At 36.2% G+C, this 21,497-nt stretch overlaps 1 protein-coding gene across 9 annotated transcripts in view; it reads left to right on the forward strand.

Annotated features, from left to right (window-relative positions):
• LOC136855033 (diacylglycerol kinase theta) overlaps window positions 1-21,497 on the forward strand; it is a 126,343-nt gene that overhangs the window by 85,624 nt on the left and 19,222 nt on the right. For all 9 annotated transcript variants that reach the window (XM_067131772.1, XM_067131768.1, XM_067131764.1 and 6 more), the window contains exons 2-7: window positions 4,518-4,597; window positions 8,534-8,636; window positions 13,283-13,434; window positions 16,217-16,367; window positions 17,535-17,612; window positions 20,238-20,339. In XM_067131772.1, coding sequence (XP_066987873.1) covers window positions 4,518-4,597; window positions 8,534-8,636; window positions 13,283-13,434; window positions 16,217-16,367; window positions 17,535-17,612; window positions 20,238-20,339 — 666 coding nt within the window. The remainder of the gene's footprint in view (window positions 1-4,517; window positions 4,598-8,533; window positions 8,637-13,282; window positions 13,435-16,216; window positions 16,368-17,534; window positions 17,613-20,237; window positions 20,340-21,497) is intronic.

Genomic DNA, 21,497 nt, shown 5'->3' on the forward strand with positions numbered 1-21,497 from the left:
ATGAGGCTTTTCATGGCAAAGGTAAACAGCTATTGCCATACACCTGTTCTCCCATTATCCGCTCCGACATCTGGGCTTTCGCATACTTGGTAAAGCTGCGCTGCCTACTTGCTCACACCGCTTGATGGATGATAGGGGAGGCTTTGGTTCGGGAGAAAGACACACGTTCGCCGAGGAGAGACAGAAATATGCGTCTTTTTTGACGAATAGACGACCGCTCTTGATAGATTGTTGTAGGGATCGATAGACAGAAAGGGGCAAAAAGATAGTTAGAGTTCATTACACTTACGAATGCCCGGTTAGGTGACTATGCTTATGTAGGCCTATGCACGGTGAAGATAGCTTCTGTGCCGTTGAGACAGTGATGCTGTGGAAGTCACAGCATTGCTGTTAAACAGCATGAGCTCACGGAAACGAAGAGAAATGGCGATATAAATACAATGCTGGATAATGGCGTACTTAAGATGAATGATGAGAGAGAGATAGAGTTGGAGAGTAGTACTGAGAGGACACTAAAAGCAACGAAAAGAAGAAGAAGAAGAAGAAGAATAAGAGGAGGAGGAGGAGGAGGAGGAAGAAGAAGAAGAAGCAGCAGGCTTCATCTTTTACAAACCAGTCTTTTACGATGAATATACCCACCTTCCCCCCAACCCCCAGTCTCCCCCCGTGTTTGCTTGGTGTTTGTTGCACATGACGAAGATGCACAAACGCAGATAAAGCGAACAGGAGGAGGTATAAGAGACGAGAAAGAATAGCCAAGGATCCTGCGACCTATGTTTGTTTCGCTCATCGATCGAACACTTTGGCCAGGCGAGTCCATTCCGGGCTGCGAGCGGGGGAGTTCACATCTGCCCTCTCTCTCTCTCTCTCTCTCTCTCTCTCTCTCTCTCTCTCTCTCTCTCTCTGTGCCAATCGATTTATATCAAGACAGATACTCGTATGCAAATATGCACATGGATTTTATATGTATATATGTATGTATATGTATGTATGTCTGTATTAATATTAAATGGATATATTATTTTTAGTAGTGCAAATATACAGCTGTTGTCAGTATACTAATATGATGCCCTCATAACTAAACAACGTGCATGTACATAATTATGTCTACTTATGCGAATTCATAATATACGGGATCCACAGGCGTTCCTAGTTACACAACACATACACACACATACACACACACACATATATATATACATAATGTATGTATGTACTGTATGTGTGTCGTATTTATATTCCTATTGAAGACCAACTTACACTTTGTACACTATGCATAGTTACACACAGACACCGTTTACAACCTTCATTGCGCTTTTGACAACACAGATGGAAATCCCTGAATGTTTCTGTGTTCCCAAAGCCAAGTGTCGTCTACTTATAACTTTATATCCAGGTTAGATTTTAGTAGGTTCCAGAGTATGGAATTATCACAGCAAAGAATATTTAGTGGAAATCGCCTGTTCTTTCTAATAATATATTTTGGTGGCGTATAGTTGACTGACAGCGTCCATATTGTTATAGTTATTTAGTATGTGTATTCACGTTCATATGAAATAACAGAGAAGTACAGAGAGAAAGGGAATAAGGATGCAGGAGAGACATCTGGTGACTAAAAATACAACTACACACTGTAAGCAAATGTGGTCTACTCGTATGTTACCTGTTCTGTTCTTCCCATTTGACTTGTGGTTACCCTGTGGTCAGTTATGACATTACGATTACTAAACTTATTGGTATACTTACACAGCATCAGCTGTTTCATATAATAAGGTTCATCCGTAGCGTGTTGAACCGTCCTGAACAGAATGTTTGCCTCTCTCTCTTGCAGGCACTCTCTCCCTCCTCCCGGATGTGAGAGCCCTTCCTTTCCAGTACCTCTTTAAGGCTGGTCTCTCGTCCTCCCTCATAACACCTCCGAGTTATACATTGTTTTCACAAACCTGTTTTCTTCCGTTCCTTCCACATGACAGAACCACCTATAAACACACTCATCTAGGCTAAACTTTTCACCACTATGTGTATCTACATTCCCACCTTTCAATCTTTCATTTTCCTCCTCCCTTATAACATTCGAATTTTACTCTGTTTTTCCCAAGCTGTTGTCTTCCGTTCTTTCCACTTGACCCAACCACCCCCAAACACTATTATCCAACCTTTCACCTTCAAACACGCTTATCCAACCTTTCACCTAGGCTAACCTTTTCACCACCTATTCATATCTTTACATTTCTCACCTCTCAGTTCTTCAGTTCAGCTCAATATCTTCAATCTATTTCCCTTCAGCTTTAACACTTCACTTCCATAAAAAAGAGATGGTTTAACAATCCACAAATACACCAAGTCTCTTCCAGTCTTTTACACACACACCCTGTCGCCTTCTTTGCATCCCATACCCGACCATCGTCCGTTGTGTTAACTTGCAAATATCGATGTGAATCACCTGCTTCTATTCTTCCTCCGTCCACGTTAATAGTTATCGCTCCATCTTCCTGGTATCTGTTCACCCTCATGACCTTATTCTCGCCAGTTTCTCTTCCATATCCCCAACCAACGCTATATTATTTGGAAACGGAAACCATTCCACAGTATTCATGACTCATTTATTTATCCAGCTTAAAAACCTATGACTGATGTCATTTCTCTGACTTCCTGTTTCACTCCATCCACAGAAATATCAAACTTACTTGTCGCAGACCGACTATCACACCAAACCAGTCACTCTCATGGCTACATGCTCTACCACATACTTTGCTTCTATCATAATTGCTCTCAGCAGCTTATCAGATACACCATACCTATTCAGCACCATCCATAATACCTGTCTTCTTTTAGTTCCATGTATGCTGCTTTAATCTTTTCCCTTTTACTTCTAAACTTCATATATAATTGTCCCATTCCAACTTGATCCAAACACCCATTTCCTTGCCTAAACTTACACTGCTCTTCTCCTATCAGTCCTTCTGTCATTTGTCTTACTTCCTCTGTAATTCTTAAGGCTGCCTCCGTCCTCTGTACCTTCATACACCAATTCCTGAGGAACCTTTCCCTCGTCAGACATGCCTTGCAAACACTGGTCAGCCACTTGATAGCATTGTGACTACCTCATGGCAAAACCTGACTATTAATCCCATTAATTCCTGGTGTCTTTTCATTAAACAACCCCTTAATTGTCCTTTTTACGTAAGCTACAGACAAATTCATAATCTCAATCGACTGTGCATGATTGTATACTTAAATCTAAACACATACACACACGCATATATATATATACATATATATATGTGTGTGTGTATGTATATATGAGCGAGAGAGAGAGAGAGAGAGAGAGAGAGAGAGAGAGAGAGAGAGAGAGAGAGAGAGAGAGACGGAGACGAAATACTGTGTACACACACATTTTGTTCTGGAATATACATACACGGTCATTCATTCATGTAAAATATGGATGTGTACGCATGTACATGCAGCTGTATAAAAAACAAGCAAAATATTCTTACCTTTAAAATGTACATAGAGGAAGAAAGAGAGAGGAGAGAGAAAGAGAGAGAAGGGGGAAGGGGAGGGGAATGGGAAGATATTGGTGTGCTTGGGGAGGGGCAGGAGGCAGGGGGGGCGGGAGGGGGCTTAATGGCGGAACGGTTCCTAGACGGGAGAGTCACAAATTGATGGACTCGAGACTGGGGCGAGTGGACTTAGCCCAGGGCCTTTGGGCACGGGTTGTAAATGACGAAGAAAATGCCATTGTAAAAAATGGGGCATTACGGCAGTCTATATCAAAAAGGGAAGAAAAAGTAAGAGGGTAAATTACATAGGAAAAAAAATTGCAGGTGGGAGGAGAACTTTAAGATAAAAAACGAGAGCGAGTGGATAGGAAAGAAGAGGAGAGAGGAGAAAAGGGAAATTTGACGAAAGACTGGATAGGGAGAGGGAAGGTGAGAAGAATATACAGGGAGGGGATAGAGGAAAAGGGATAAATGAAGAAGAACAGATTTATAAGGGAAGGATAGAGAAGAACAAGACGGAGGAATCGAGACATTAAAAGTAGACAAAAACGAACAAGGAATGGATAGATAGAAAGGGTGAAAAGGAAAACATTAGTGAAGGAACGAACAGGGAAGAGCAGAAGGTAACAGCATTTACGAAAGAAGGAAGAATGCAAAATATTGGAATAAGAACTCGATAGACGACAGGGGGAAGTAGAAATTTACAAAGGAAAAAGGTTTTCGAAGGCAAAAAAAGACAGATGATTCTATCTATTTCTGATGACCATCTCCCATAAAGTTAACGGAACCTTACCTTCCACATATATTATAAGTTATTTATTTAAGTCCTTAAATTATCCACTGAATAATCGACTCACGTTTCCTAATGCTCTAATTCAAACTTGTGTCTCTGTAAATAAATAATCATTCCGTAAAGAAAAATATAGTCAATTAATTAATGATTTCGTCTATACTTTAACAGAATTTTTTATTTAACATTTCTAATTGTTCATTTTACTTTCTTTCTCATTTCAGTGTGCAATTTCGTTGTACATGACAAGTGTTTGAAAACGGTGGTGTCGCCATGTTCAACCGTTGCCCCTACTCTAGTCAAGGTGAGTTGCAGCTTGTTTTTACACACACACACACACACACACACTTATATTTAAACTTGATCACTTGCACACTTGTACTGTGCATTCATGCACTCATTAACAGGACCTCATTTACACGAATTGGTGTCTAAAGGAGATTTTATTCACAAAAGTTACAAAAAATTTTCAAAGACTAATCTGTCTCCATCATCCAGTGGTCGTTAGAATTAAATCCTTGTTATTCTGGGTATATATATATATATATATATATATATATATATATATATATATATATATATATATATATATATACAGTGACCTCTTAAAATGTTTGTTTCACTCAATTTTTTAATATACCTACCATTACAACTGTGTATCCGATTGGCACTGACAGCCGGAAGTCCAACGCCTGAAACAACTCATACACACACACACACACACACACACGCACACACACACACACACACACACACACATATATATATATATATATATATATATATATATTGTCATCATAAATGATTTACTATTATTTAGAACCTCACTCCCTCAGTCAAGTGGTTATCAGGTCTCACTGTGTCCTAGTGCCTGTCTGCCCTCGTGTGGAATTATGATACCAGAGTCTTCATGGAAACTTGGAAGAACAGTATCTAGTACTAGTCTGTTGAGTGTGTTTTGCATGAGAAACAATACCTGATGACACAAGAAACAAAACTTGATGACAGAGGAAACAATACCTGATGATAAGAGAAACAGTACTTGATGATAGAGGAAACAATACTTGATGATAAGAAACAGTACCTGATGATACAGGAAACAATACTTGATGATAGGGGAAACAATACCTGATGATATGGGAAACAATACTTGATGATAGAAGAAACAATACCTAATGATAAAAGAAACAGTACCTGATGATACAGGAAACAATATTTGATGATATGAGGAAACAATTCCTGATGATACAGAAACAATACCTGGTGATACAAGAAACAGTACCTGATGATACAGGAAACAATTCCTGATGATACGAGAAACAATACTTGATAGTAGAGGAGGCAATACTTGATGATATGAGAAACAGTACCTGATGATTCAGGAAACAATACCTGATGATACGAGAAACAGTACCTGATATGGGGAAACAATACCTAATGATACAGGAAACAGTTCCTAATGATACGAGAAACAATACCTGTTATACGAGAAACAGTGCCTGATGATAAGAGAAACAATACCTGATGATACCAGAAACAGTACCTGATGATACAGGAAACAATACCTGATGATACGAGAAACAGTTCCTGATGATATGAGAAACAATACCTGATGATACAGGAAACAGTTCCTAACGATACGAGAAACAATACCTGTTATACGAGAAACAGTGCCTGATGATACGAGAAACAGTACCTGATGATACAGGAAACAGTACCTGATGATACAGGAAACAGTACCTGATGATACAGGAAACAGTATCAGGTGATACGAGAAACAATACCTGATGTTACCAGAAACAGTACCTGATGATACAGGAAACAGTGCCTGATGATAACAGAAACAATACCTGATGATACAGGGAACAATACCTGATGACCAGGGAAACAATTCCTGATGTTATGAGAAACAATACCTGATGATACGAGAAGCAGTGCCTGGTGATAGAGGAAACAATTCCTAATGATACGAGAAACAATATCAGGTGATAGAGGAAACAATATCTGATGATACGAGAAACAGCACTTCATGGTAGGGGAACCAATATCTGATGATACGAGACACAATACTTGATGATACAGGAAACAGTACCTAATGATACAGGAAACAATAACTGAAGATACGAGAAACAATTCATGATGATATGAAAAAAATTCGTGATGATAAGGGAAACAATACCTGATGATACGAGAAACAATACCAGGTGATACGAGAAACAGTTCCCTATAATACGAGAAACAATACCTGATGATGCTCTGCTGGTGAGCCAAGTATTTGCTCTAGAAGCAACACCTGATAATACGAGAAACAATACCTGATGATAACCTGCAGTAGGACCAACTATCTACGTGAGAAACAGCACCCCACGTCCACTCACACTCTCCAGAAGGCGCCATGCACCGGACAAGCCAAATCAAATCCTCAGAGCCCCGTTTGCCCCAAAAGAGACAGGAGGCCTTGTCCCTCCCCCAAAAGTTGTGACGGGGAACCTCACTCGGAGGCTTGTTGAGGTCGTTGACAAATACGACGGCCGACATCAACAGGTGTCATGTTCACGTCGCAACTTAAGGTGTTGAGTATGATCCCTCTCCCTCCCCTCTCTCTCTCTCTCTCTCCCTCTCTCTCAAGAAGGCAGTTGTTGCTCCAAACCTTCCTCTGTACAGGAGTGTCATGGGCCTAAGGACTTGGAGTATGAGGTCACTCAGAATGTCTCCTAGACCGAAATGCTGTGGAAATATTGGCATTTGGAAATTCTTTCTTGGTGGGAATGAGAGTCTTCTGCTTGCATGTTTATATAGAGTGGACATGGATGGTATAATACTGGATTCCATCATATTTTCTTGCACTAATTAATCAGTCGCCATAAAGTTTTTTCTTGTGAAACATGGGTTGTAAAGTGCGTAGAGTTTCTCAGATTATTTCACGAGGTTTTGTGTTTGCGCTCTTATGACTTTTTGTATATTTAAAAATGAAACTTAGGTAATTTATCATAAGGTTCAGCCTTGATGACCGTATTAGTTGGAATGCAATTTTACAGAATTCAAAGATTTGTTGTTGGACTTCCTTGTCGACAAAGCATTAGTCCTTGAAATATAAAAAAAAAAGTCGAAACAGTGTACTTTACTTAATGGTTCTAAGTAGAGTTATGGAAAAACTTAATCTGCTGATGTTCTTCTTTTATTTAAGTATAAGTAGAAAAAAAATCAGTATTGTACAAATGACAAATCACTTATTATTCTATGAGTGATGAATATTTTACAAAATATACAATATTTCTTGCACATTATGAAAATGAGTTGCTTAAGCTGGCCAGCCATTTTAGCATTACTTTTTGCTCCGAAAGTATAGGGAAAGGAGAAGGCTGTATGAAAGCAATAAAGAAAATTTAAAAACAACATTTCTCCCACGTACTGAAAATCGAGGCTGCACTGTAACGTTATGTCTTGCAGTGTGTGCATGGGAGTGATATCCTGCGTATTTCACTGCAAGTCTGTGGAACTTTCCTCAAAGTTTTCCCTGAAAGTATATATATATATATATATATATATATATATATATATATATATATATATATATATATATATATATATATATATATATATATATACATATACATATATATATATATATATATATATATACATATATATATATATATATATATATATATATATATATATATATATATATATATAAAAGTGTGTGTCCATACACTGCATTTAGTACTTAAAGGTATACAGATTTAAAGGAAAAAAAATGACAAAACAAAGGCACTTCATGAAGCGATGCATGCAATCTTGTGTATGATAAGTTGATCGATTTGTAATTTTCTTATGATTTGTTGATATATATATATATATATTTTTTGTTCTATGATCCAGTAGTTCTAAGGACGTATAAAGTCACGGAGATTATTCTTAAAATTTGGTGACAGCAATGTGGATTCCAGAGGATTCTAACATAAACAAGTTTTCCGATTAATTTCAATTCTATTTTTATTCAGTCATTTTGACAGTTCCGATTCTCACAAGTATTTAGGAGACAACTAGAGCGATAAGAATTTCATAAATCATAAAAAAATTCAGTCCTGAATCTTCTATCTTTTCTTTTCAAAGGCTTCGGGAAACTCTCTTGCTTTCTATAGTGTCCTAGGCGTCACTGGGGTTAGCCATAATCATACCTATCACGAAATAAAAAAAAAATGAAAAGCCTTATATATTTGTCTTCTTTCTCCCACAGACCCCAGTTGCGCACTGCTGGTCGGAGCCTGCGCATCACCGCAGGAGGCATTGCAATGTTTGTCGCAAGAAACTAGACGATACATACGCCATACGATGCGAAGGTAAGATTTCCTTGTTGGTATTATTATTATTATTATTATTATTATTATTATTATTATTATTATTATTATTATTATTCAAGCGAAAAGACAACTGCTTGTGAAGAAGAAAAAATGTTAGAAGGAAGACAGGAATCTATAGAAATACACATATACATGTATATGTATAATTTTATATATATATATATATATATATATATATATATATATATATATATATATATATACATATTATATGTGTGTGTGTATTAGTATATATATATATATATATATATATATATATATATATATATATATATATATATATATATATAATATAACTTACCTCACTGAAGGCGTCATCTCATGGAAGGTATAATAAGTACATTCCTCAATTTTAAACATGAAAATGGGATCGTTTGACTACCAAACTCAGCTGAACACCTTGAAATCGAGAACTAATTGAGGTCAATGGTTTGAGAATTTATCGTCTCGTAAGAAATAATTTTATATAGGACGCAGGGAAAGGAGTGTCTAGAAATTAGCTTTAATGCGTAATAATGATAATTGTTGCAACAACGAGATGCGAAATGCATTTAAATAGTGATTCAAAGTTACCTAGCAATACTTGTATTTGATATTCGCCATAATTCCACTTATAACTATAGGGAATAGTTTTGGAACGAAATGGAATATAAAATTTAGGCTAAAGCCCAAACGCTGTGGCCTATGAGGTCATTCAGAGCTAAAAGGGAAATTAAGAGTAAAAAAAGATTTTAAAGGTGTAGCAGGCGGAAAACCTCGCAGTTGCACTAAGAATCAATTGTCAGGAGAGGTTAGAAAGCAAGATGGAAGAAAGAGAATATGAACGTAGGTACAGCAAAAGGTACAGCTAGTGGCCGGAGGGACGTTGCAAAGAACTTCAAGTTATGCCTACAGTGCATCGCATGGGGTTCACTGATGGCACTAACTCCCTCCCCTACGGGGTAGGAAAAGTTTTGTCTCAGCCATGCAACCTTTCATTTAGGTTTCTGGTGAGAAATAACGTAGATACATTGACTACATGGTACCCAGACTGAATACTGACCACATGGTACCCAGACTGAATACTGACTACATGGTACCCAGACTGAATACTGACCACATGGTACCCAGACTGAATACTGACCACATGGTACCCAAACTGAATCCTGACCACATGGTACCCAGACTGAATACTTACCACATGGTACCCAGACTGAATACTGACCACATGGTACCCAGACTGAATACTGACCACATGGTACCCAGTCTGAATACTGACCACATGGTACCCAGACTGAATACTGACCACATGGCACCCAGACTGAATACTGACCACATGGTAGCCACACTGTTCAATAAGGTTCCTGAGATAAGAGAATATTTGGATTTGTTCAGGTATAAATATTAAAGACATTTATTCCAGAACATTTATGATACTGGACAAGAAGTGCTTCTAGAAGACTATAAATTGGAACTGAAAGGGGGAAGGAGGACCCCAAGTGGACCGAATTAAGGTCCTAAGGCCGGGGCGGGAGGGGGAGACCTTCAAAAATAAACCAGATTGCTGATGCTGAAATTAGATGTTAGGAAAGACATCGAATGTGGGACTTCAAACCTGTCTTCCACTAGGAATCAGTTTGTGTATCCCTTCCTTCGTCATAATCGTGTATTTTAATCATTTACCTGTATTTTTATCTATTTATCATTTTAGTGATTTATCTTTTTTCTCTAATAACTGATCTCTTCTTTATGTATTCCTGTTATCGCCTGTAACTTCTTTCAGATGAACATCATGGTCTTTTGGAAGCTTGAATTTACAGGCAATGGCCCCTGTAGGCTTGTACCATATGAATATGGTGTTATCTTCTGAATAATATGTAATAATAATAATAATAATAATAATAATAATAATAATAATAATAATAATAAAGCTTTACCATTCTACCTCTCCTTCCTTTATCTTATTTTCTCCTGTCCTGGCCTAGCAAAGTGCATTAGCTCTAGAAAAAATAAAAATAAATGTTAGAAGAACCTTCTGTCACTGAAAACTTGTCCAGAAGTCAGTCAAGAGATTCCCAGCAGGAGAAATCAGCCACCTCGTTCCAAGCTGTCCTCCTCCACCGTTCCAGCCACCTGGAATTCCATGACTCCGCTGCGTTTCCAGGCTTGCCAATATTATTAACTGTTGCACTACTATTTCGAGCGGGCGCTGGCACTTGCGACCGCCATTGTGGGAGCAAGTAACTGCTCGAAATTTCACTCGTATTGATTTATCTTTCAGCAGCAGTGAAAAAAAAATGTACCTTCCCTGAGGTACTTTTCCATTTGAATAACTGCCAGAAAAGATTATTATTATTATTATTATTATTATTATTATTATTATTATTATTATTATTATTATTATTATTATTATTATTATTCGCAAAAATAAGAAAATGGCGAAGAAATTCACAATGGTGTAGATGTAAATATATATTTCATTTTTATTTTATTTTATTTCTGAAATATATATTTACATCCACACCACTGTGGTTTCTTCACCATTATTATTATTATTATTATTATTATTATTATTATTATTATTATTATTATTATTGTTATTATTATTATTGTTGTTGTTGTTGTAGTAAATGTTCAGCTTTTATTTTAGCGTTTTTTTAATCTAACAATTCCTCTTTCAGTTCTCATGTTTATCATCTGTAATATATTAGCTGTAATGATCATCTCTTCTCCTGGAGGAGACTTCAGTAATAGATGTCTTCATATTGCATAAAATTGTATAGAATATTGCATGATTTATCATATTTCAGAGTTATATTTAGTGTCTGTACACATGTTTTACTATATTTCTTAGGGTAAAAGTTAAACTTGACTTGTATCATGTATACTTCAATACTAAAAGTAAAATTTGCTCCTTGACACTCTTAAATTTTATAGGTTGCGTAAAGTTTGTGCTTTTTATATTTTATGCCAATTAAATGTAAAGTGTGCATCTTTTTGATGTCGTATATTTCACAGTTGAAAGTTTCGTATTTTGCTTTATAACTTTACAGTATATCTCAGTTATGAGATTAAATTTTGTTCCTTTGTAACATCACATTCCAGAGGCAAAAGTAGTTTTTGTATATTTCTCATGTCATAATTTACAGAACAAAAACTGTTTGTACCTTATAATGTTTCATTTCACAAATTGAATTTTGTATTTGTCTAGCAACCTTCACTGAGTGGATTGCATCAGAGGGTGGGTTAGGTTAGGAGATTCTACGTTCTGAACAGCAGCGCACAAAGTTAGATTTTTTTAAGGGTTCTTTACATATGGAGAGCAACTTGCACCATTTTAAGATATATTCCATATATGAAGAACCCTTTGAAAAATGTCAAGAATGCAGACATTATTTGCTCGTCCCTCCATAACCTAACCTAACCTCTGAGGTAATTCATTCCTCAGACAAGCTCAGATTTATTTGGCCTGTTCCTTAACATTTTAAGTTCAGTGTAAAATGACAAAAGATAAATTACATCATATATGAGCCTCACAAGATAGGCGCAGATGGAGGCAGATACACAAACTTCAAGTTTCGAACTTCAGAGTAGCATTCAACACGGAATGTCTTTCCAAAAATTCCAGGACCTACTTAGCCATAGTGTGTTACCATACCACATACAGCTCGCCTTACGTGGCGCACTGTAGAAAGTGCTGAGGGTTATTTTGCATTGCTTTCTGCCTTTCTTTTTAACATTTCATCCGTTCTCTTTGGTTTCTTAATACTTAGCTCTCCACCATCTTTAACTTAACCTTCCTCCAGCTTTCACTTCTCATCTACGAACGCGTCCTTCAGACGACCCTTGTTAGTCAGGAAATGGTACCAACTGGTATCAGCAAATAAGTATAGCATTTTTTAACATTTCACTATTCAAATAACACTTCATATTTATAAGGTTTCTCTTTTTACGTCTGATCCTGGAAGATGAAGAAGAACCTTATCATTAAGAGGAGTAGCTTCATAATTCCAACAGTTCCTCTTTTCAATAAGAACCTCTTTAAAAAAAATTCCCCAAATTCTTATTTTCGTAGACCTCATCTCAAACTTCAAGCTCCACCCATGCTCCTAACCCTTCCTCTTTAAATGGTGGGGGTAGTGCCGTCAGTGCACCTCACGTGGTGCACTGTAGACATTACTAAAGGGTGTTTGCAGCGTCCCTGCTGCCCCTAGGTGGCCCGCTTTTTAGTCTTCTGATTTTCACATTCCCGCTTCCTTTTTTCAATCTTACTATCCAACCTCTCTAACCATTACTCCTTTAGATCCTTTTACTTCATCTTTAGTTTCTTGGTCTCTTCATCTTGCTGTCCAACCACTCCAACTCTTCTCATCAAGGCCTATAGAGGCCCGATCACGCTTTCACTTTGCAATGCAATGAACTCCATAATAAATTCAGTGATTTACTTTATGCAAAATCCCTTTTGTCTTCATCTTGCTGTCCAGCCACTCCAACTCTTCTTATCACTGTTCTTAAGCGCTGAACGGCCTAAAAAGGCCTCAGTGCTTGGCTTGACAGCCTAAAGTTCGTAAATCAGTCAAATTAATCTGTAAATGTTGGTTTTCAAGTTATTTTCCACAGCCTAACGCGTCTAATTTCTCTTTCAGTCTGCGAATATTACGTACACGTGGAGTGCGGCGACTTCACGGTGGCCAATTGCAAAGACTGCGCGACTTTCGTGCCGGAGAAAAGTCACCAGAAGGTCGTGCAACAGCACCACTGGCGGGAGGGAAATCTCCCACCAAATTCCAAATGTGTGGTGAGTAGAGAGTGTCTCGTTTGTGGGTGAAAATGACTTCGGATAGTTAGGATAAACGCTTAAACAGGTGGTTCGTCTTGCACTGCTACATCATGGACGAACCCTCTGCAGAAGTCTTAAAAGACACACACACGTTCACTCTGGGCCTTCGTAGAACTTGAGACTCTTCCTTTCCTTGTCATAGTTACTCCATTTATCAAGGATTTCCTAGTTCATCCTCCTTTCCTACCACCTAGCACTTCTGAGATGATATATTCTCTTTTCACAAACCTATCTTCCTCCATTCTTTCCACTTGACATTTCCATCTCAAAGCATTCTGGTCCAACCTTTCATCCATATCTCACTTTCAGTTCTTACACCACATAGATTACACAAACGATTCATTTCTACAGCTCAAGCTTCATCTCTTTCACTTGTATTCAGCAGCCACACTTCTCTTCCATAAAGGAGATTTGGCTAAACAGCCCCTTCGTACATTTTCACTGTAGCTTCCTTAGTCACTCCATGCATCTTCCCAGTCTTTTACACATATCTACTACATTCCCTTCTTCGTCTATTCTGTGACGCACTTCTTTTTTCATCCGACCGTCATTTATTGCATTTAATTATAAATCAGCTGTTTCCATTCTTCCATCATTCATATTAACAGTCACTGTTCAGTCTTCCAGGTTTCCATTTGCCCTCTTTATCTTACTCATACTCGCATGTACTCTCAACTCTTTCATCTTGCAAACACTTCCAGCGTTTTTCACTTGTTTCAGCAGTTTCTCGTCACTATCCCCAATCTGCAGGCATACACCATTTTCACGCACCATACGATACATTTTCTTATGCAACAACTTTGCACTTCTAATATCATTTCTTTTGTATCTTTCATCATTTCACACAGACAGACACATAAGAAAGATACACACACACGCACACACACACACACACACACACACACATATATATATATATATATATATATATATTCACACACAGAAAAGATGGATAGATAGATACAAATATTATTCATATGAGTGTGAACCTACCAGCACCTTGTTGCAATATAATTGAACACCAAGTATATATACAGTATATATATGTGTGTGTATATGTATGTATATATATAATGTCATTAACGACAGAGAGAGAGAGAGAGAGAGAGAGAGAGAGAGAGAGAGAGAGAGAGAGAGAGAGATTGCCAGGGGGTTTACAGACGACTGATTCTGCATTCGGTATTAGCGCGTGCAAATGCGCTTCTGTCATTGCCAGGTACATCATGCAAACAAGCGCCCCTTTATCTTTTAATACACCGACGAATTTAGAGAGGGGGGACTCCCCTCACTCGCTGTCTCATTGCCATTCATATATTTAGCGTGCATTCGGTACTGGGTCATACTGGGTCATCTTAAAATTGACGGGAGAGGGGGACGCTCTTCGTGATGTTGTTTTAAGTAGCATCAGTGATTCGGGAGGAAAAGTACTGGCTGATCTGCATTGCGTCCGGTCGTAATGAGACACGGGGCTGTTTATTTTGTCTCCTTTGTGCTGGGTCATGAATCTCGCTTGATATTGTTTGGATGATTGGATCCCGTTTTCTTTCAGTCTGTAGGCAGGTTAAGTATAACTCTTTTTTTTTTTTTTTGTGAGGAAGAAAATAACAATTAAAATGGCAAGGAAAATGGGTCCCATTTTCTTTGAATCTTTCAGCAGGTTGAAGTGTGTTTTTTCTAATAAGTAGAAAATAATGACAAATACAAATAATAAATAAAATGTGACCAATTTCCTTTAATTCTGTAAGCAGGTTGAAGTATAACTGTTTGTTCACATATATTTAATTACAGAAAATTTGGATTTTGAAAGTGACAGAGACATTGGGTGGGTCCCATTTCCTTTAAATCTGTAAGCAGATTGACCTAAGCTGCCTATATGTATGCATATATATATATATATATATATATATATATATATATATATATATATATATATATATATATATATATATATATATATATATATATATATATATATAATTAAAGGAAAATAATGACAATTAGAAGTGAGAAATAAAATGTAACCCATTTTCTTTAAATCTGCTAGCATGTTGAAGTATAACTGTTTGTTGATATGTATTTAATTAGAGGAAAATTATGACTATCAAAAGTGCCAAAGAAAATGGCTTCCATTTTCTTTAAATATCCTAAGCAGGTTAAGAAAGACTATTTTTTTTTTTTATAAGGAAAATTTGATCATTCTTTCACACAGGTACACCATAGCTCACTGATTCCCTTCTGTCTCTTTAATAATTTATACAGATAAAGTTTTTAGAATATCCAAATGGGCATTATATTTGATTCGAGATTAATTTGAAAGATTAAAGGTCAATGCTGTATGATTGAGAAAGATTCGCCCCATTTTCTTTGTAGAATAAGTCTTTCTTCAACCTGTTTACAGAGTTAAAGAAAATGGGTCCCATTTTCTTTGTATAGCTTTTTTGCATTTTTATTTCATTTATGCATTTGTTATCAATTATTGTGGCGTTGTTGGGGAGCATTAGGGGAAATGTAAGGTGAAGAAGAACTCACACAATTAGCTGTAATGCTTACTGGCAGCCCAGTAATAATGATAATGGTAATAGTTTCTTTACTAATCTGTTCTACTCAAGGTCTAAAGAATACCTGTGTCTTTATTCACTATTTCACTGGCAGCCCAGTAATGATAATAATAATGATGATAGTTTATTATTTTACCTGTTCTACTGATTTACGTCTTTATTCACTGTTTCTACTCTTCCAGGTTGACAAGAAGACCTGCTGGACCGGAGAATGTCTGGCAGGAATGAGGTGCGAGTGGTGTGGATACACAGTCCACGCCATGTGCGCCGAGAAGGTGCCCCTGGACTGCACCTTCGGACTCCTGGAGCCAATTATGCTACCACCTGCCGCAGGTAAGAAGGAGCAGGAGGAGGAGGTGGAGGTGGAGGTGGATCTTGCTCATAAATTCTCTTTGCTCATTTATCTATAGTACGGGAGGTGGACAAGGAGGAGGTGGAGGTGGAGGTGTAAGAGGAGGTGGAGGTGAAGGAGGAGGTGGAGGCGGAGGAGGACCTTACTTATAAATTCTCTTTGCTCATTTATCTACCAGAGAGAGAGAGAGAGAGAGAGAGAGAGAGAGAGAGAGAGAGAGAGAGAAAGAGAGAGAGAGAGAGAGAGAGAGAGAGAGAGGTCTGGTAGCCTGCAATAAATGCTGATACTATATTGTTTGTTTGTCTCGTAAAAGAGGTAACTGGTGAACTGTCATAGATGGTGAATTTACACACAGTGACCTTCAGTTGACAAAATCACATTCATTAAACTTGTAAAGAAGGTCATTGTGACTTGTAATCCATTGTAATATCGTCCTTAGTGGCCCAAATAATTTTGGAATTTATAAAGACAGAATATATATTCGACCTCCAAAATAGTTCGGGTCTATGAAGATGACATAGTTATTAGGCATGTAAATAAGATTATGATGTTCTATAATAGAACGTAATATGACATTCACTGGTTACCTGGAAAAAGACAAGGTGCCCTCTGAAAAGGTGGTAGTGTCAAAATTTGCACCCTAAAGAGAAGTAAAGGTACCTGAGATGCAGGGTAACATTTGCAAAGAGAATTATGGTGACTTAAAACAAGGTGTGATATCCCATTCGATATCACAGTCCTTTGCCTATCAAAGACTAGTCTTGTGACCTGCTACAGAAGGTACCATCATAATATACATTTATCTGGAATTAGAAGTTTATATGACTTTTACCCTTCTTGTAAAGGTAAGTATCATTTTGACATGCTTAGTGTCAGAAGTAAAAACTGAGGTGTTATAATATGCCTTAGTTTACTGTACAGGATGATCAATCTACTTAGAAAATGGTCTGAAGTGACAGAGAAAAATAAACAGAAAGATTAATTGTAATGGTTTTTCTGTAGACTTAGGTAACACATTATGTACACATTAGCCAGTCGACTGAGACGGGTTGCAGTCAGGTTGGAGACAGCCATGGGGCTTGCAACCTCACCCCAAGTGACTTTGTAAGGCGCCACTTATGTACTTATTTTTCTTCTTTTTCTCACAGTAAGCATACCAAGAACTGAAGTCCCAATGGAGGCAATAATAGGAGTGCAAAGCAAAAGGAAGGATAATACTCTCTCACGTAAGGATGAATTTCCCTTGCTTTAATACTGTACGACGGCGACCTCAAGTCATTCTGTTATTATTATTATTATTATTATTATTATTATTATTATTATTATTATTATTATTATTATTATTATTATCATCATCTACAGCATCGTTGTTGTTTTTATTAAATCATTTAACCAGTTGTTATATTACTTTTAAAATGCAATTATTTCCCATTGCAATTATTTGGTTTTTAATATATTGCTGTGTCACTGGTCTTTCATGGCCTAATATTAATATCTTATTAATTTTTTTAACTTATTTGGGGTAAAGAATGATATTAATATGTAATATCATAAGGTTCATATATTTTCCTTCATTCTGTCATTTAATAATATTTATATTTTTAAGCTTAGAGTTTCTTATTTTAGTTGGTATCTTAATTTTTCTAGTTTATGATATGCACATTTTCTAACTTATTATTTACACGTTGTTTTTCATAATTCTTCAATAAGTTAGTCTAAATAAGTCAGTTTTCAATATCATAATAATTTTGATATTAACATTATTTTTATTTTATTCTTCCATGTCTTATCATTTGAATCTCAACTTCTCAAATTTTAGATTTCAGATACTTGATTTCACAACTAACCTCAGTAACTTTCTTTATAAATGTATCAGTATCTTAATTTCTTCGTATCTTTCTCTTCTGATATCAGTAACTTCATTTTCAAGCGTCTTGATATCTTAATTCTTTCTTATTTTTCTTTCTTTGTATCATGTATTTCTCTCCCACAAAACTGATGATTTATAATACCTTCATTTCTAAATATCTTATCATATCATTCTATCTTAATATCAAGATAGTTTTCTACCACACAGTTCAGTCTTTCCACATCTTTCATCCACCTTAATATCAAGATACTTCTCTTCCACAAGGCTCTTAACATATTGCAATATCTTCATCTTTAAATACCTTAATCTTATGGTACCTTTCTGTCTTAATATCAAGATATATCTCTTCCACACACCATGTTGCAATAACTTCCTTATTAAATATCTTTATATTATCGTATCTTTCTATCTTAACATCGAAGTTCTCAGCATATTGTAATAACTTCATATTTAGTTATCTTAGGCTTTTCTTATCTTTGTATATGGATACCAAGATGCTTCTCTTCTAAAAGACTCTATCTTTTCTTATCTTTCTATCTTAATATCAAGATACTTCTCTACACACTTCACAGCATATGTTAGTAGCTTTTTAAAATATCTTCACCTTCTCTTATCTTTCTATCTTAATATCAAGATACCTCTCTTCTACACACTTCACGTCATATGTCATTAACTTCATTTTAAGATATCTTCATCTTATCATATCTTTCTATCTTAATATTAAGATACTTCTCTTCTACACACTTCACAGCATATGTTGTAACTTCTTTTTAAAGTACCTTCATCTTCTCGTATCTTTCTATCTTAATACTTCATTTCAAAATATCTTCATCTTATCATATCTTTCTATCTTAATATCAAGATATCTCTTTTCTACATACTTCACAGCATATGTTAGTAGCTTATATCTTCACCTTCTCGTATCTTTCTATCTTAATACTTCATTTCAGAATATCTTCATCTTATATCTTTCTATTTTAATATCAAGATACCTCTCTTCTATACACTTCATAGCATATGTTAGTAGCTTCTCTTTAAAATATCTTCATGTTCTCTTATCTTTCTATCTTGATACTTCATTTCAGAATATCTTCATCTTATCATATCTTTCTATCTTAATATCAAGATGATTCTCTTCTGCACACTTCACAGCATATGTTAGTAGCTTCTTTTAAAATATCTTCATGTTCTCGTATCTTTCTATCTTAATCATTCATTTCAGAATATCTTCATCTTATCATATCTTTCTATCTTAATATCAAGATACCTCTCTTCTACACACTTCACAGCATATGTTAGTAGCTTCTCTTTAAAATATCTTCGTCTCCTCTTATCTTTCTATCTTAATACTTCATTTCAGAATATCTTCATCTTATCCCATCTTTCTATCTTAATATCAAGATGATTCTCTTCTGCACACTTCACAGCATATGTTAGTAGCTTCTTTTAAAATATCTTCATGTTCTCGTATCTTTCTATCTTAATCATTCATTTCAGAATATCTTCATCTTATCATATCTTTCTATCTTAATATCAAGATACTCTCTTCTACACACTTCCACAGCATATGTTAGTATTTCTCTTTAAAATATCTTCGTCTCCTCTTATCTTTCTATCTTAATACTTCATTTCAGAATATCTTCATCTTATCCCATCTTTCTATCTTAATATCAAGATACCTCTCTTCTACACACTTCACAGCATATGTTAGATTGTATCTTAACATCAAGATACCTCTCTTCTACACACTTCACAGCATATGTGAGTAGCTTATTTTTAAAATATCTTCGTCTCCTCGTATCTTTCTATCTTAATGTCAAGATAATTCTCTTCTGCACAGCTCGCAGCATGTGTTAGTAGCGTCCTTTTAAAAATATCTCTTCTACACACTTCACAGCATATGTGAGTAGCTTCTTTTTAAAATATCTTCGTCTCCTCGTATCTGTCTATCTTAATATCAAGATAATTCTCTTCTGCACAGCTCGCAGCATATCAGAGGAGTTCACGAGCGGGGATTACAAGATAAGAGAGCAAGAGGAGACGCCGAGAGGAAGTGCCAAGGAACGAGAGGAGAAAGATGAAGGTGAACAAATCACTGGCCTTGTGATGCATAACATAACACGGCATCTGACGTGGCATAACATAGCGTTGCCTAATGACATAGCATTACATGGCATAACATAGCATCTGACGGAACATAACATAACGTTGCATAATGACATAACATTACATAACATAGCACAGCATCTAACATAACATAACATAACATAACATAATAGCATAAAATAACATAACATAACAACATAACATAACATAACATAACATAACGTAACATAACATAACGTTGCCTAATGGCATAACATTACATAACATAACATAGCATCTAACATAACATAACATAACGTTGCATAATGACCTAACATTACATAACATAGCGCAGCATCTAACATAACATAACGTTGCATAATGACATAACATTACATAACATAGCACAGCATCTAACATAACATAACATAACGTTACCTAATGGCATAACATTACATAGCATAGCATAGCATCTAACATAACATAACATAACGTTGCCTAATGACATAACATTACAGGGATAATTCCAGTTACTCTTGTTCGCCATTTCTGTGAGGGAATTCATTTTGATAACTAATAACACTTGCCCTTCGTTTTTCGGCCTTTGAAAAGACTGAGTCCCGTCAGGGAAATATGCTGGCCGTCCCGTTGGGCTTCTTGATTGAAAAGGATAAATAATTCAACCCATATTGTCTGCACCACGCTTTAGAATCTGGAAGGAATTGAATCCAACAAAATGACGGAGCAATGTTAGGAGCCCATAGTTGCTTTCCCTATGCCACAAGCAATTAGGAATCTGTTTTTCTTCAGTACGTAGCCTGTACGTCATGAGTACCCTATCTATAGGTACTTTTCAGTATAATATGTATATACACTGGAAGAAAAACTGTAATGCGAATTAGGATAGTGTTTGGTAGACGAAATCTCAAGCCCTGATATGCGTATAGGCCTAGATTGCAGTTCAAGCTTTGAAAACATTACTGATGGTCATCTATTTTTCTTTTGATGTACTATAATGACGATTTATGAAAATCTGGACTTGCGGAATGTGACAAGATAAAAGTTCATGGAAGAATTGAGTTGGGAATTACTAACTCTTAATCTTCCACTAACATCAAATAGGTTCGGATCTTAACCAGCCTGGCTGATATCAAGT

The sequence above is a fragment of the Macrobrachium rosenbergii genome, chromosome 30 (genome assembly GCF_040412425.1).
Source record: "Macrobrachium rosenbergii isolate ZJJX-2024 chromosome 30, ASM4041242v1, whole genome shotgun sequence".
In the NCBI taxonomy this organism is placed as follows: Eukaryota; Metazoa; Arthropoda; class Malacostraca; order Decapoda; family Palaemonidae; genus Macrobrachium; species Macrobrachium rosenbergii.